Consider the following 16,049-nt stretch of genomic DNA (forward strand, 5'->3'; position numbering starts at 1 on the left):
CAGCTTCTCCATCCATTCTGGGGCTGTTTACAACTGGGGTTCAGCCACATCTTCCTTTGTCCCAGCCTTCTGAAAAGTCTCTGGGGCATTCTGTTTGTCAATATTGACCATCCTCTGTTTTCAGCATCTCCTGCTGTCACCCCTTTCTCAGCCTGATTTCTTATCTATATCACAATTTTACAAGCTATGAATTCTACAGCATTTCACAAGCAAGCTACAAAATGGCCCCATCTCTCTCTCTACAAGGTCCTTTAGGGGAAAAAAACTTATCCAATTAAGAAATGACACCTCAACTATTTTTGCTTTTAACCCAATAACCAATCACCCGTGGCCCACAATGTGGATTTTTTTTATCCAGTTACACAAAACCACCCAAACCCATGGAGAAGAAGATGAAGGAGAAGGAGGAGAAGGAGGAGGACGAAAAGGGAAGGAAGAGAAAAAGGAGGAGGAGAAGAAGAAGGAGAAGAAGGTGAAGGAGGAAAAGGAGAAGGGGGAGAAGGTGAAGGGGGAGAAGGTGAAGGGGGAGAAGGTGAAGGGGGAGAAGGTGAAGGGGGAGAAGGTGAAGGGGGAGGAGGAAAAGGGAAGGAGGAGAAAAAAAAGGAGAAGAAGCAGAAGGAGGAGAAGGTGAAGGAGGAGAAGGGGAAGAAGAATAAAGAGAAGAAGAGAGAAGGAGAAAGAAGGAGAAGAAGGAGGAGAAGGTGAAAGAGAAGGAGGAGAAAGGGGAGAAGAAAAAAGAAAAGAAAGGAGAAGAAAGAAGGAGGAGAAGAAAGAAGGAGGAGAAGAAAGACCAGCCACCACCCTAAAACCTCCTTCTTGCTCTATATATATTACTATATTCTAAACCCTTAAACTCTAAGTTTTCCACCCTGTGATATTACACACTTCTATTCAAACTCTACACCCACAATCCCAGTTCTATCGTTCCATTTTGGAAGCTTCTCCACAGCCTCAGGTCAAATGCAGTGTTCTCTTGGAGGTCAGTGCCTGTCAGCACAGAAAATCCCAAATTCTCATTTTCCAGGGTTCCAGCACTCACCTGTGGTTCTGGCAATGCTCACACCCCAGCAGCTGCAGCTCTCTGCTGCTCCCAGCCCTGCTGAACCAGTAGCAGCTCCCAGATCCTTCTGTGTGTGTGTCAGCCCTGGGCTCGGGGCCAGCAGGAACCTCCACCCCAATCCTCAGCTTTTGTGGGAGTGCTGACACCTGAGCAATGGGGAAACAACAAGAAACCTGCAGCAGCCAAGCCAGTTATTCCCTGGCACTGCAACCTGTGTGGGTTACCTAAAAACAGAGCCAGACCAAATTAAGGGGATGAAAAGTGGTTTTATTGGTTGAATATGGGTGTGTATTGAATGTTTGGGTGTCTTCTCTCTGGGCTGTATCTCACTCTAAGTTGGAGTCACGTGCAGTGAGGTGGATTTCCCCTCTGAATGGTGTCTTTCACACCTAAAAATATTATTGATACTTAATCCTTGGGTACTGCTGTCTCTGTGGAACCTCAAGTAATATTAAAGACCAGTGCAATAATTATTTAATGTCATGGTTGAGATGGAGACAGCAAAAAGCAACACACTCCATTTTCAGAAGGCTTCAAACTGTTCTTATTATGGCATGCATGCTTTTGAGACATTCTTTAAAATCTCATAAGTTTACTCATAGGTCACCACAGACAAACAAAGTGCTCATTGGAATAGGCAGTTGAAGTTTCTATTATTTATCCTTCTTTCTTTCTTGGTAAATGACCTTGGTAGGAAATTCTTTCAGGGGTAAACATGGATCCTCTTCTCAAACTTCTCTCTGGCTCACAGAAGTCACTGTGAAACCTCTTCCACAATTTAATGTAGGGAGAAACTAAGGCAATGATAAGTGAAGAATTTTACTTGTCAGAGCTCCCCATCAAGAGCCACCAGCAAAGTACAAATATCCTGAGTTCTGCTCTGATGCTTTGTCACACAGACAGCAGCGACTTGGGAAAAGGGAAAACAAAAAAGTATGAATAGTGCTACAATAGTTAGCACATAAAAAAATTAACAAGCAAACAAGCAACAGCAGCAGAGCAACACTTTCCATGAGGTTTAGAAAAAAGAGGGGAAATTATTCCCTCTAATTCTGTTCCCAGCTCTCTTGGGCTTTGAAGGATAATGTACTGGGAGATATTTTAGCATCCTGGGAAATCTCCTGCTCAGCTGAAGTGACAAAAGCCTGCAGGAATTGTTTGTGCTCACAGCTTTTAACAAAGCAGCCACCAACAAAGCAGCTTCCAGCCACTGGAGAGAGACAGAACAGCACAGGGGTAAGGTTTAGCTTAATAGAGGAGAGAAAAGCATAGATATGATCTCTCGTTAGACAAAAAGCTTTTAATTTATTTTTCTTTAGGTTTGTTAGAGCTGTTTCTTCTCACCTGATCTCACCTGAGCTCTGAAAATTCCAACATAAGTTGTGAGTGTCCTGGAAATGGCATTCCCAGTTTTTATCGAGAATTGGAGCAAGACAAGGGGGAATGGCTTCAAACTGAAAAGGAATAAGTTTGGATTAGATATTGGAAAGAAATTCTTCTGTGGGACAGTGGGGAGGGTGCCCCTGCATCCCTGCCAGTGCCCAAATCCAGGTTGGACAGGGCTGGGAGCAGCCTGGGACAGTGGAAAGTGTCCCTGCCATGGCAGGGGTGGGTTGGGATGGGCTTTAAAATTCTCCCAACCCAAACCAGTCTGGGATTCTGTGATTTTGGCATTCTGTGATTTTGTGATTCTGTGGTTTTGTGATTCTGGGATGCTGTGAGCACTTTTCAAGAGAAACATGGACATGTTTCTCAAAGTGTGAAAGAGAAGAGAGAGGGATTGCTTGGAAAGGAAAGCAGAGCTGGATTTAACAGATTAAAAGACTAGAAATATGGAAATTTCTTGCTGTATTTTATGTGCTTTTAAAAACCTTACAACTTCTGTTGAGAGTATAAGTTAAATATAACCTTTCCCTCACACTCTATCTGTGTTTTCTATGTAATAGCAGTGCTTCTGAACATGTTTATGTGGTAAAAAAGGCATTTTTATTCTACTTTCAGTGGACTAGAATTTAAAAAAAATATTCACCATTATTTTTACATTGAAAAGCTTAATTCTTGAAATATGGAAATTCTCTTTCTGTGTCACCTGAGAGTGATCTGTTAGTTGAGGGCAGGTACCTGAAATGCTCCAGTTAATCACCCTTTTAAAATTAAAAGTAGTGTCAGTCACTTCTGACACTTGAAATTCTTGTAATTTAAAATTAAAGTAGTGCTAGTCAATATTCTAAGGTGCTTTAAAGCCTATAATAGAATAGGCTATAATTTTTCTTTTCTCTTTTTGATATTATTTTGGTTCAGGCACTTTTCAATTATGGTTTGTATTCTGTAGCCTGCTAAATCACTTAAACTAGGTTTTTCCCTTGTACTGCTTGAATTTCTACTGGCTACATTGAAAAATGAGTTACCTGCCTTTCCTGTAGTATTAAGGTGATTTAAGTTGTACCGCAACTTAGATCTCATAGAAGGGTGGGAGATGTGAAAGCCATTCTTATAAATCAAATTGTACTTAGTATTCTGTCACTTTATTATTTGGCAGCAGTCATGAACTTGCAATGAAATATGTAAGTTATGTAATCAGATTGATTCTACACAGATTATCTATATGCAAGAGAAAAATCTAATTTGAAATAAATATTTTGAAACTCAAATAAATAATGATATCACAAAAATATTTTCTTTTCTTCAGAACATTAATGGATTTTTTTTCTCTTAATGTTTTATATGAAAAATATTTTGTGAATAACAAATCGTTGAACATCATTCTAGAAAGTCAGTTGAGTGTCGGATAGGAACGTGCAGGAATATGTAAAAAAATGTTGTTTGAAATCTTCCCTAAGAAGTGAAAATAAGAGGCATAAACATCAAACTTCAGGTATTTTGTGAAAAATTAAGATTAATTCTATCAATTAATGCAAAAGATCAAACACAGATTTAATAATGTTGTCTCTTCCCCTCTGAGTGTGTTTTAAGTGAAGATAAGGTCTGTGAAGAAATCAGTGAAGCCTAAATATTTTCTTGGAGCCAAGATTCCAATCACCAATCCTGCTGTAGGCCACAAAAATAATTCAGAAGTTAAATAATAAGGAATGGTTAAATAATAAGGAATGTCAATTAAATAACTGGTGAATCTCTAGTTAAACTGTGTATTTGAAAGCCAGGCATGAAGAGGATGCTTGGGGGAGATAATACAAAATGTTCCCTTATTTCTTTCCTTTTTGCTCCTCATACATTCTATTGTATTTGCAGGGATTTTCATGGCAGGGAGGAATGATGAATCTGACTCCATGTTTTTAAAAGGATATTATGTTATATTATATTATATTATATTATATTATATTATATTATATTATATTATATTATATTATATTATATTATATTATATTATATTATATTATATTATATTTATTATATTATATTATATTATATTATATTATATTATATTATATTATATTATATTATATTATATTATATTATATTATATTATATTATATTTATTATATTATTTATGTTGTGTTATGTTATGTTTATGTTACGTTACGTTACGTTACGTTACGTTACGTTACGTTACGTTACCAAATGCTAAAAAGATAGTAATGAAAACTCATCATTCTTTTTAGAGTCTCGGCACAGTTTGGCACTGATTGGCCAATGAGTGAAAACAACTCACACCAGAATCCAATGAAACAATCACCTGTGAGTAAACAATTTCCAAACACATTCCAGATGAGAAAAACACAGGAGAAGCAAATGAAATAATAATTGTTCTCCTTTTTCTCTGCAGCTTCTCAGGAGAAAAATGCTGATCAAAGGGATGTCTTAGAAAATGTAAACACCACAACATTTCAGGCCTTCAAGGTCATCATGGCACAAGAAAATGACACCCACATCCATGAGTTCATCCTCCTGGGATTCCCCGCCAGCAGAGAGCTGCAGGCTGTGCTGTTTGTCATTTTCCTGGCCGTGTATTTGCTGACTGTCGCCGCGAACATGGTCATCATCACCTTGATCATCACCCACCCCCAGCTCCACAAGCCCATGTACTTCTTCCTGGGCCACCTCGCTTTCCTTGAGGCCTGCTACATCTCAGTCACCGTTCCCAAGCTGCTGCTCACCTTGGTGGTGAGGAACAAGAGCATCTCCCTCACGAGCTGCATGGCCCAGCTGTACTTTTTCATCGCCCTGGTGTGCACTGAGTGTGTCCTGCTGGCTGCCATGGCCTACGACCGCTACGTGGCCATCTGCGCCCCACTGCACTACGCCCTCGCCATGGGCCACAGGGCCTGCCTGCAGCTGGCCACGGCCTCCTGGCTGCTTGGCTTCCTCATAGCTGTGCTCAAGGTCGCCTTCATTTCCCAGCTCTCCTTCTGTGGGCCCGGGGTCATCAACCACTTCTTCTGCGACATCAGCCCGCTGCTCAACCTCTCGTGCTCCCAGCGGCGCCTTGCCGAGATGGTGGATTTCATCTCGGCCTTGTTCACTTTGTTGATCCCCCTCTCTGTCATCATTGTTTCTTACACCTGCATAATCAGGACTGTTTTGCTCATCCCCAAGGCTCAGAACAGGAAGAAAGCCTTCTCCACATGTGCTTCTCACCTGGCTGTGGTCATCACTTTCTTCTCAGCCACCCTGTTCATGTATGCTCGGCCCAGGCGTGCAGACTCCAGGGATCTCAACAAGCTGGTTTCCATCATTTATACCATTGTCACCCCGATGCTAAACCCATGCATTTACTGCCTGAGGAACCAGGAGGTGAAGGACACTTTGCTGAAGGTCTTGTGTAGCAGGACTGCTCTCTCCAGAGTTTCTGCCTCTGACCACTAATGAATTCTTGGGAGATGATCTTCCAACTGAATGTGTCTGAATCCTATGAAAACCTAATAAGATTTTTACTTTGACAGAAAGGGTTATTGGGGTTCTCCAGTTATTGGTTATTGGAGTCAATCTGCATGTTCAGCTAAAATCTCTGAATCTATGTGAATGTAAAAGGTTTTTCTAACTGAACACATCACACATCATTCCCGAGGAGTGGAAAAGGCAATAAACATAATTGTCCTCTCTGAATGTATTTTTTTGGAATGCATCAAAGAACAAAATTGCATTCTGACCTTGATTCAACTTAACATGAAACTAGGATTCAAGAACTTGAGGCACCAAATAAATAGTTATGTCAGCTTTCTTCACAGGAATGAGGATGGGAACTTCAGTCATTTTAGATAGCTGTGATAGGAGACCATGAAACTCCACTGAGAAGTTTCTTCTTCATTAACTTCAAATATAACTTTGGGAAGTAGCTCAGATTCAGAAAACAAACCTTTACTTTTGGGCAAGAGGGTTAATTTGCACAGTTTAATTTCCATTTTAAATGCTAAATCAACCTCCTAATTTTTAAATTTTTTCCTGTGGTCCTTCAACATCACATAAGGAGATATAAGCACTAAGAGAAGAATCAGTTGCCTAAACACAGATCTTTCCTAAAGGAACATTCAAAGGAGAGGGTCAGGAAGAACTCTAAGGTAATTTAACACACGGACACAAAATCTTGCATCATCAGCCTGATGGTAAATGATCCTGGGCTCTGTTTGTTACCCAGGACTAAATCAACATTACTGTGACTAGTCTGAAACTTCCCACTAGAAGAAAGACAAAAATGGAAATTCCAGCAGAGAGTTACCAAATGACAGAAGGGTGGGAGCACACAGAGAGAGACAGATGGGAAAAGATTTTAAGAAAAGAGAATGTTGAGGAGGTTTTTAGCTGCAGTCTGCCACCACCTGAAGAGGATTAAAGAGGAGATAGAGGCAATTCTTAAGTGGGCATGCCTGAAAAGGCAAAAGCAACAGGAACTTGTTCCAACAAAATTAAATTCAGATAAGATAGAGGGATGAAGCACCACAACACAGTCCCAACTAGGTCAAGAAATCTCTGTCCTTTGAGCTTTGCAAAGCTCGACCTGACAAGTCCCTGAAACTCTGAAATATGTTTGTGATAGCAGAGTGAGTTAAAATATTCTGGAATTAAAGTTCTGCCTTTCAAACCCGAGTTTTTGTATGATCCTTTGATCTGGATGTCAAATGGAAAACTCTGTGGCATCTCAAAATGCAACAGAAATTGATGTTTAGGGAAGTGAATCTGGTACCCACAGATTGAGCAATATGTTCAATCCTATCCAGGGAATGGATGCTCTGCAGATGATCCATGTCACTCCTGGATGCAGTACTCCAGATGTTAATATATATTTATAATTTATAATTTTATAGCATAACTCTGCCCACGTATCTGTTACATCAGCTGTGCCTTGGTCTAGCTGAGAGCTGAAAATGTGAGAGGTACTAAAATCTCTCAGGGAAGCTGTTTAAGCGCTCTGACCTCACATCCAATGGCCTAAATAGCAGCTACTGAATTGAAAATCATTGTTTTTATCCCTTTTTATAGCTTGTCACAGCCTCCAATACTCCATATTTAACAAACCAAATAACTTCTTTTCATGGTTCATGTACCCTGAGTCGTATCTTCACATCCTAGCAGGCCTTGGTAAGCACCTCTCTAGTTAATCCACATTTTCCTTGAATTATATATATATATATAAATTTATATATATATAAATTATAATTACATAAATTATAAAACTATATAAAATGATATAAATAAAATAATATAAATTAAAATTATGTAAATACCAGGGAACCCAAAACTGGTCCATGGTAGTTGGATCCTCACCAGCCTAACAGAAATGAGGTAAGAACTAACACTACTCCCTTCTCCATGCACTGACATTATTTTAAAGTTGTCTTTTTTATGAGGTTCCCTTACATTCCTGAGCATGCATATGTGGCTTTGGCCAGAAGTTAGAATTCAGCAACACGCCATAAGGTATGTCAAATGTCACTAGATTCTTACATATTTGCAAAATAAATCAAACTATGCCCCAACAGCCAAATAACTTCTGTAATTCCAGCTCTCCTAGATGCTAAAGTCCCATTATTTTCACTGCATGAAAATAATTGTAATTTAAAATGTAATTAATGTAATTTAATGTAATAAACATAATTTAAATGTAATAAATGTAATTTTAGTAATGGTTCTGGCTTAAGGAAGATATCTAATTAATATGAGACCAAGTGGAGGGAGATTTTACAAACAGCTGCAGCATGGAGGGGGGACCACATCAGGTTTTGTACTTTTCATGCTATAGAATCCTGCAGCAGCTCCTCAGCTCTGTTTGGGAGGCAGCTGACCTCATCAGGGGACAGATTAATGCTATCTCTGATCCTCCTTTTGCTCTGAACACATTTGTAGTGTTTTAAAAAATTAAGAAAATGCATAACTTGGCTATTTGTGGGTCTGAACACAACTCCAGTGTGGGTGAAACTACATTTATCCAAAATCACTCACTCCAAAAGCCATTACCAGTTAAGGTCACTGATTTAGATAAGGGCATTAAAATATTTTTTTAGATTACCTTTTGGTAAAAGACTGCCATATTCCCTGCCTCAGCGTATGTTTTTACTTTCCTCTGCCCTATAAAAATCAGCAGACACCAGCAGGTATTCTTTCATTGTTGAGTGTCTCAGAAAAAAAAAATCTTCAGAGTTTCTTCTGCTCTGCATGGAGTCACAGAGGAAACAATAACATCCCTCCTCTTTCCGTGATTGCTTCCATTGGGAGGTTACCACAATTTCTGAATCAGACCTCATGGGACACCACAGGTAAGTAAAGTGTTGATTTCTCTGTGCTGGTATAAATCACAGCACTGACATATCAGCCCACATTCAGCTGTTCCCTACTGGTCACATTCTGCAGCACCAGTGGATTCCCACTACAGAAGGTTGAGAACAGTTTTTTTTTTAACAGCACAGGCTGAGCCACTCTTATTTTTGAAGGATTAATCTGAGTTAGCTGCAAAAAACCAAACCCAGAATTGGAATTTGCTTGTACTTATGCTGTATCTGAGATCTCTGTGTACCATCTCAATAGATTTGTGTAGATGTAAGTGTGCTCAGAGCCAGATACAGAAACCTTTAGTGGGCTCTTTCAGATGTATTTGGAGAGGTTTTTTTATTTTAAAAATGAATATATCCTTATGGTGCTTCACATTTCTCTTACAGTTCCTGGGATATATATGTTACAACTTTAGAAATGTTTAGATGTAGAAACTAAAGCATTGGAAATGTGAATGTCTGTCTATAAGCTCATAACCTGTCACTTCTTTATACTGGATGGAAAATATATTAGCATCAGTCATCATTTGTCTAAGGTGAGATTTGTAATGTATATTTATCTCCATGAAATGTCAATTTGTAATGTATATTTATCTCCATGAAATGTAAACTTAAAAGCAAGTTTTAATTTTTAAAGTGAAAAAAATCTGAATTGAGCAGATAAATTCCACAAAGTTTTGTAATGTATATTTATCTCCATGAAATGTAAATTTAAAAGCATTTAATTTCTAAATGAAATTTCTAAAATGAAAAAAATTTTTAATTTAAATTTCTAAAATGAAAAAAATTCTGAAATGAGCAGATAAATTTCACAAAGTTCATTTCTAAAAACCCAGCAAAAAATGTCTGAACTTTTACAGAGTCTTTAAGTGGTGGTGTAACTTATGGCTATGAATTTAAGCCCGGTAGTTAGGTGTGATTGCATTAATTTATTGCAGGTGGATAAGGTTCATCTTTCTTCTACAGAATGGGTGGGAGGAATGAAACCAAAGTCATGTATTTCATTCTCCTGGGTTTTCCCACCACCGGTGAACAGCAGCTGCTTCTCTTCTCTGCTTTACTTCTGGCTTATTTATTAACTGTGTTGGAAAACTTCCTCATCATTCTCATCATCCGAAACACCCACAGCCTGCAAAAACCCATGTATTTCTTCCTAGGGAATCTGTCCTTCTTAGAGATCTGGTATGTCTCTGCCATTGAGCCAAAGATGATCAGAGATGTCCTGTCCCACGACAAAAGGATTTCATTCCAGGGCTGCATGGCACAGCTGCATTTCTTTGTGACTTTTGTTTGCACTGAGTACGTCCTGCTGGCCGTGATGGCCTTCGACCGCTTCGTGGCCATCTGCAAACCCCTCAGGTACCCCCTGATCATGAGCCACAAGCTCTGTGCCCAGCTGGTGGCTGCCTGCTGGATGTGTGGCTTGGCCACCTCTTCCGTCAAGCTGGGCTTTATAGCCAGCCTCTCCTTCTGCGACGTGGACAAAATCAATCATTATTTCTGCGACATTTCCCCCCTCCTGAACATCTCCTGCAGCGATTCCTCTTCGGCCGAGCTCGTGGACTTCACCTTGGCCCTGCTGGTCATCATGCTGCCCCTGTGCGCTGTGGTGGCCTCCTACATCTGCATCCTCTTCACTGTGCTGAAGATTCCTTCTCCCCAGGGGAGGCAGAAGGCTTTTTCCACCTGCAGCTCCCACCTGACCGTGGTGGTTTTGTTCTACTCCACCACCCTTTTCACCTACGCCCACCCCAAGCTCATGTACACCTATCGTGCCAACAAGCTGATGTCAGTCCTGTACACGGTGGTTGTGCCGCTTCTGAATCCTCTCATCTATTGCCTTAGAAACAAAGAGGTCAGGGTTGCCATGAGGAGGACTTTTACTTGCAGAAGAGACACCAGAGAAATCACATGAAGGGGCTTTGCTCATGAAAATCAGCTGGCAGCGCTGAGGAGATGAAGTCAGGAGGTCCAAACCTCAATCCATGCAACCGCTACTCATATTTATTGAACTAAACCTTGACATATATATATATATATGTATATACTATAGTTTTGACATGAGATATGTGGGTTTGGGTTTTTTTTGCTTGTTTTCCTCCTAAGAATCAATGCTGTCACCTTTTCTTAAAAGTCTCCAGCTGAATGACTGCTCTATTTTGTTCTACTCTACCACCCTTTTCACCTACGCCCACCCCAAGCTCATGTACACCTATCGTGCCAACAAGCTGGTGTCAGTCCTGTACACGGTGGTTGTGCCGCTTCTGAATCCTCTCATCTACTGCCTTAGAAACAAAGAGGTCAGGGTTGCCATGAGGAGGACTTTTACTTGCAGAAGAGGCGTCAAAGAAATCAACTGAAGGGGCTTTGCTCATGAAGATCAACTGGCAGCGCTGAGGAGATGAAGTCAGGAGGTCCAAACCTCAATCCATGCAACCGCTACTCATATTTATTGAACTAAACCTTGACATATATATATATATATGTATATACTATAGTTTTGACATGAGATATGTGGGTTTGGGTTTTTTTTGCTTGTTTTCCTCCTAAGAATCAATGCTGTCACCTTTTCTTAAAAGTCTCCAGCTGAATGACTGCTCTGTTTTGTTCTACTCTACCACCCTTTTCACCTACGCCCACCCCAAGCTCATGTACACCTATCGTGCCAACAAGCTGGTGTCAGTCCTGTACACGGTGGTTGTGCCGCTTCTGAATCCTCTCATCTACTGCCTTAGAAACAAAGAGGTCAGGGTTGCCATGAGGAGGACTTTTACTTGCAGAAGAGGGGCCAAAGAAATCAACTGAAGGGGCTTTGCTCATGAAGATCAACTGGCAGCGCTGAGGAGATGAAGTCAGGAGGTCCAAACCTCAATCCATGCAACCGCTACTCATATTTATTGAACTAAACCTTGACATATATATATATATATGTATATACTATAGTTTTGACATGAGATATGTGGGTTTGGGGTTTTTTTGCTTGTTTTCCTCCTAAGAATCAATGCTGTCACCTTTTCTTAAAAGTCTCCAGCTGAATGACTGCTCTGTTTTGTTCTACTCTACCACCCTTTTCACCTACGCCCACCCCAAGCTCATGTACACCTATCGTGCCAACAAGCTGGTGTCAGTCCTGTACACGGTGGTTGTGCCGCTTCTGAATCCTCTCATCTACTGCCTTAGAAACAAAGAGGTCAGGGTTGCCATGAGGAGGACTTTTACTTGCAGAAGAGGCGTCAAAGAAATCAACTGAAGGGGCTTTGCTCATGAAGATCAACTGGCAGCGCTGAGGAGATGAAGTCAGGAGGTCCAAACCTCAATCCATGCAACCGCTACTCATATTTATTGAACTAAACCTTGACATATATATATATATATATATGTATATACTATAGTTTTGACATGAGATATGTGGGTTTGGGGTTTTTTTGCTTGTTTTCCTCCTAAGAATCAATGCTGTCACCTTTTCTTAAAAGTCTCCAGCTGAATGACTGCTCTGTTTTGTTCTACTCTACCACCCTTTTCACCTACGCCCACCCCAAGCTCATGTACACCTATAGTGCCAACAAGCTGGTGTCAGTCCTGTACACGGTGGTTGTGCCGCTTCTGAATCCTCTCATCTACTGCCTTAGAAACAAAGAGGTCAGGGTTGCCATGAGGAGGACTTTTACTTGCAGAAGAGACACCAGAGAAATCACATGAAGGGGCTTTGCTCATGAAAATCAGCTGGCAGCGCTGAGGAGATGAAGTCAGGAGGTCCAAACCTCAATCCATGCAACCGCTACTCATATTTATTGAACTAAACCTTGACATATATATATATATATATGTATATACTATAGTTTTGACATGAGATATGTGGGTTTGGGGTTTTTTTGCTTGTTTTCCTCCTAAGAATCAATGCTGTCACCTTTTCTTAAAAGTCTCCAACTGAATGACTGCTGTTTTTAAAGGTGTTTGGAAATGCTGGAAAATACAGCCCAAATTTGTTTGCTCTAGATGGAATAAAGTCCAGAAAACACTGTAAATGCATGTGAAAATCAGCTATTTGTGATTCATTTAATCCAAAATTTTGTTACTATCCCTTGAGAGAAATAGGCAGCAGAAAAGAATGGGTAATTGTAACATTCTTAGATTCCTGGTGTAGGATAAAAGGAACCATCCTCTGAAGAAGAAAATGTTTCTAATATAGCATTAGAGAAGGTATAATGTGAATATTCACATGGTACAGCTGCATTATCACTTGGCCTCTGTCTCAGCTCCTCAACTCCTTCCTGAGTTTTTAATTGAAATTTTGCAAGGTTTGAAGTTTCTTTAATGCAGTGATTTGGCTACACACATTGACTGGTTTTAAAGCACTGATCTGAAGTGATTGTTTTGAAATAACATCAGGGAAATCCTTCAAATACACTGTGAAGAGGATCATAATCCAATTATTATGGGGTTTATGTACACTAATAATAATATTCTTAGATAACCTGAAACAAATAATTCATAACCTATTCCACAGAGGTTCCTTAGGGAAGGAGAGAACACAGAAAAGTGTTACACAAACACAAACCTTTTGAGAATGCAAGTTCCCTCTTGCATCTAAGCTTATTTCTGGAAGTTTTCCTAATAAACGCTTTCACAAATTCAAGTACTTTTAAAGTACTGTAAATAAGTCACTACCCACAAGTAAAGAAGGTAAAGCAAAGTCCAATCTCAGCTTTTGAGAAACTTTCTCTTAATCTCACTCTCTGCCTGCAGATAAGAGAAACTGATAGGAATGTATGCAAATGTAAGGTAGTCTGGGTTTAGAAGGCACTGATCAATTGTCAGTCACAAAATATGGGAAGCCATTATATCAAGAACAGAAACATCTATTTCAAGCAGATTTATTTAAAACCACGTGCCAAAACAAAGAAAATTTAATATAGTTTGCTGTAACTAAATGGGACACTCCTGTGCTGAGAAGAATGCAAATTTGCTTTTTGAAAATCAGACATGTCCTAGGGTGTGTGAGATACCCAAACAGGAGTTGTGAGATGTTTTTCCCTTCCAGGGGTGATTGCTGCCCCCCAGAGCAGTGTTCCCTTAGAGGCTGGGCCCTCACCTGAACCAGATTTCTCAGTTTCAGACGTGAGTGCACTCCTGGAGTTAGAGAAGAAAACACATTTAGTGAAAACTTGCTTTTGTTTAGAGAGGAGAACCATTATTGCTTGGGGAGAAGGCAAGGGTGTCTGTTCTATTTTGATAATCTGGAAGAGGTTTTACAGTGACTTCTGTGAGCCAGAGAGAAGGCTGAGAAGGGGATCCATGTTTACCCCTGAAAGAATTTCCTACCAAAGTCCTTGACATAGAAACCAAGACAGAAAGGAGGATAAATAAGAGAAACTTCAACTGCCTATTCCAATAAGCACTTTGTATTTTGTGACCAATGAGTAAAGTGTAAACTTATGAGTTTTATAAGAATGCATAAAAAGCATGCATGCCATAATAAAAACAGTTTGAAGCCTTCTAAAAATGAAGAGTGGCTTTGTGTTGTCTCTGTCTCAACTACAACAGAAGGAAGCAGATTCTAATGGTTAATGAGATCTTGATTAGGTCCACAGTGTTTTGCTTAGCAGAAAAAAAAATCTACAAGAGGCAGGAAGGGTTCTGCATAAGAAGCAGTGAAAAAAGTAGGGGTAGAAGACACACAGAAACAGCTTTACACTTTATTGCTTGTGTTTGTTATTTTATCTCTTCTATTCCTTATAGTTTTCTTCTTTTTGCAGGCAAAGAAAAATGGCACAAGGGAAAAATATCTCATTTGAGATTTCAGGTATTTGCTGTGAAGGTCCAGGACTGTGGAAACTGAATCCCTGGTGTTTTTTACGTACACTTATTAAAGTATATATCAGCAACATGCTAAGGAGAATGCTCTTAGAAGCAGTCAGAGGAAAAGCCAGTGATGTATTGATTACAAGAGAAAAATCAGCTGAATAGAAAAAATGTTCAGTATTTTTTGGCAATGTGTTCAAGAAACCTGAATTCCAAAAGAACCAAACCTGGCTTCACTAACTGTGTTACAAGGTATGTGTATTGTGGTGTGTGAAATCTGAGTTTTGCTTTGTTAAATGTGGTGACAGAATTGGATTAAAAGTTTCTGTTTTCTCTTTTTTTTTCATTATATAGAATGTAGTAATTATGTATACAGTTAGTTCTCCTGGAAATTAAATGCATTATCAGGAAGCCAGTTTTTTAATGTGTCTGCATTTAGACTTTTTGTTTGATCAATCAAGGGACACATAGATCCAGAGACTTCTCAGGTGAATCAAAAATCTTCCTTTCTCACTGGCTAAAAAAGTATCTGCAGCATCTTCATTCTTAGCTGAGGTGTTTACCTTCTTTAAAAAGCCATTAAATTAAGCTGTAGTAATTGTGATTTCAACAAAACAATTTTGGATAGGATGTAGGATATCCTTCAATGGACAATATGTTTGATTATCATTAAATTATTTCATAGGTTTACATCTATTACACTAAAATCATTGATGCTTACACATAAAACCAGAACAAAAATAAGAATTTAAAAATAAGGTCAATTACATAAGCCAGGACCACGCATCTGTTGAATGCCTGACCACAATGACACAAGATTTTGATGTTTTCTTTTACATTATTGTAGACAAAAGTATCTCTTTTTTTCTTATTCTCTTCTGGCCGGATTTATTAATTTTTATCAAAAACAGCTACTTCTAAGGCACTGTTTTTCCCCTGTTTTGAACAGGTAGGGTGAGACTAGAAGGATCACACTGTGGATGCATCTATTTCTCTCTTTTGACAATAAGGGAAGGTTTAGGAATTGTGAAAGTTGTAGACAACAACCTGGGAAAGGCTTTGAGTGATACTTGACCTGACTGCCTAAACCTGAGCTCTCTGCACACAAAAATCCCCAGGAAAACTCACCAAAATATTTAATGAGCAAGGTTATGCAAAGAGAAATTCTTTCTCCAAATTTATTTCCCTTTCCTAAGACTCGTGGGTAAAGAAGAACAAAGGATTAAATAGAACAAAGGATTAAATACATTAAATACCTTCTGAGGGTACCTAGAGGTGAGGCTACATTTCAAGGACCACGGAGGGATAGCTGGAGAAATTGTTAAAAATTAATTCAATGGTTTTAAAATATTAAGTATATCCTGGTTAAGAAAAATTATCTAATGGAAATGACAGCAAAGCAAATAAAATACTATTTCTGTCACTCAGCTTTTAAAAAAATAATAGGCTTGAAATTTTTTTAAACA

The 16,049-nt window shown here is 39.3% G+C and overlaps 2 protein-coding genes across 2 annotated transcripts; both read left to right on the top strand.

Moving 5' to 3' along the window:
* Positions 1-4,924: 4,924 nt before the first annotated feature.
* Positions 4,925-5,884, top strand: LOC134430803 (olfactory receptor 6B1-like). The gene has a single exon (XM_063178687.1). It carries the CDS (start codon positions 4,925-4,927, stop codon positions 5,882-5,884), a length of 960 nt encoding a protein of 319 aa, XP_063034757.1.
* A 3,864-nt stretch (positions 5,885-9,748) lies between these two features.
* LOC134430806 (olfactory receptor 6Y1-like) lies at positions 9,749-10,696 on the top strand. The gene has a single exon (XM_063178688.1). It carries the CDS (start codon positions 9,749-9,751, stop codon positions 10,694-10,696), a length of 948 nt encoding a protein of 315 aa, XP_063034758.1.
* Positions 10,697-16,049: the final 5,353 nt, after the last annotated feature.

This window comes from Melospiza melodia, chromosome 30 (assembly GCF_035770615.1).
Source record: "Melospiza melodia melodia isolate bMelMel2 chromosome 30, bMelMel2.pri, whole genome shotgun sequence".
Lineage (NCBI taxonomy): Eukaryota > Metazoa > Chordata > Aves > Passeriformes > Passerellidae > Melospiza > Melospiza melodia.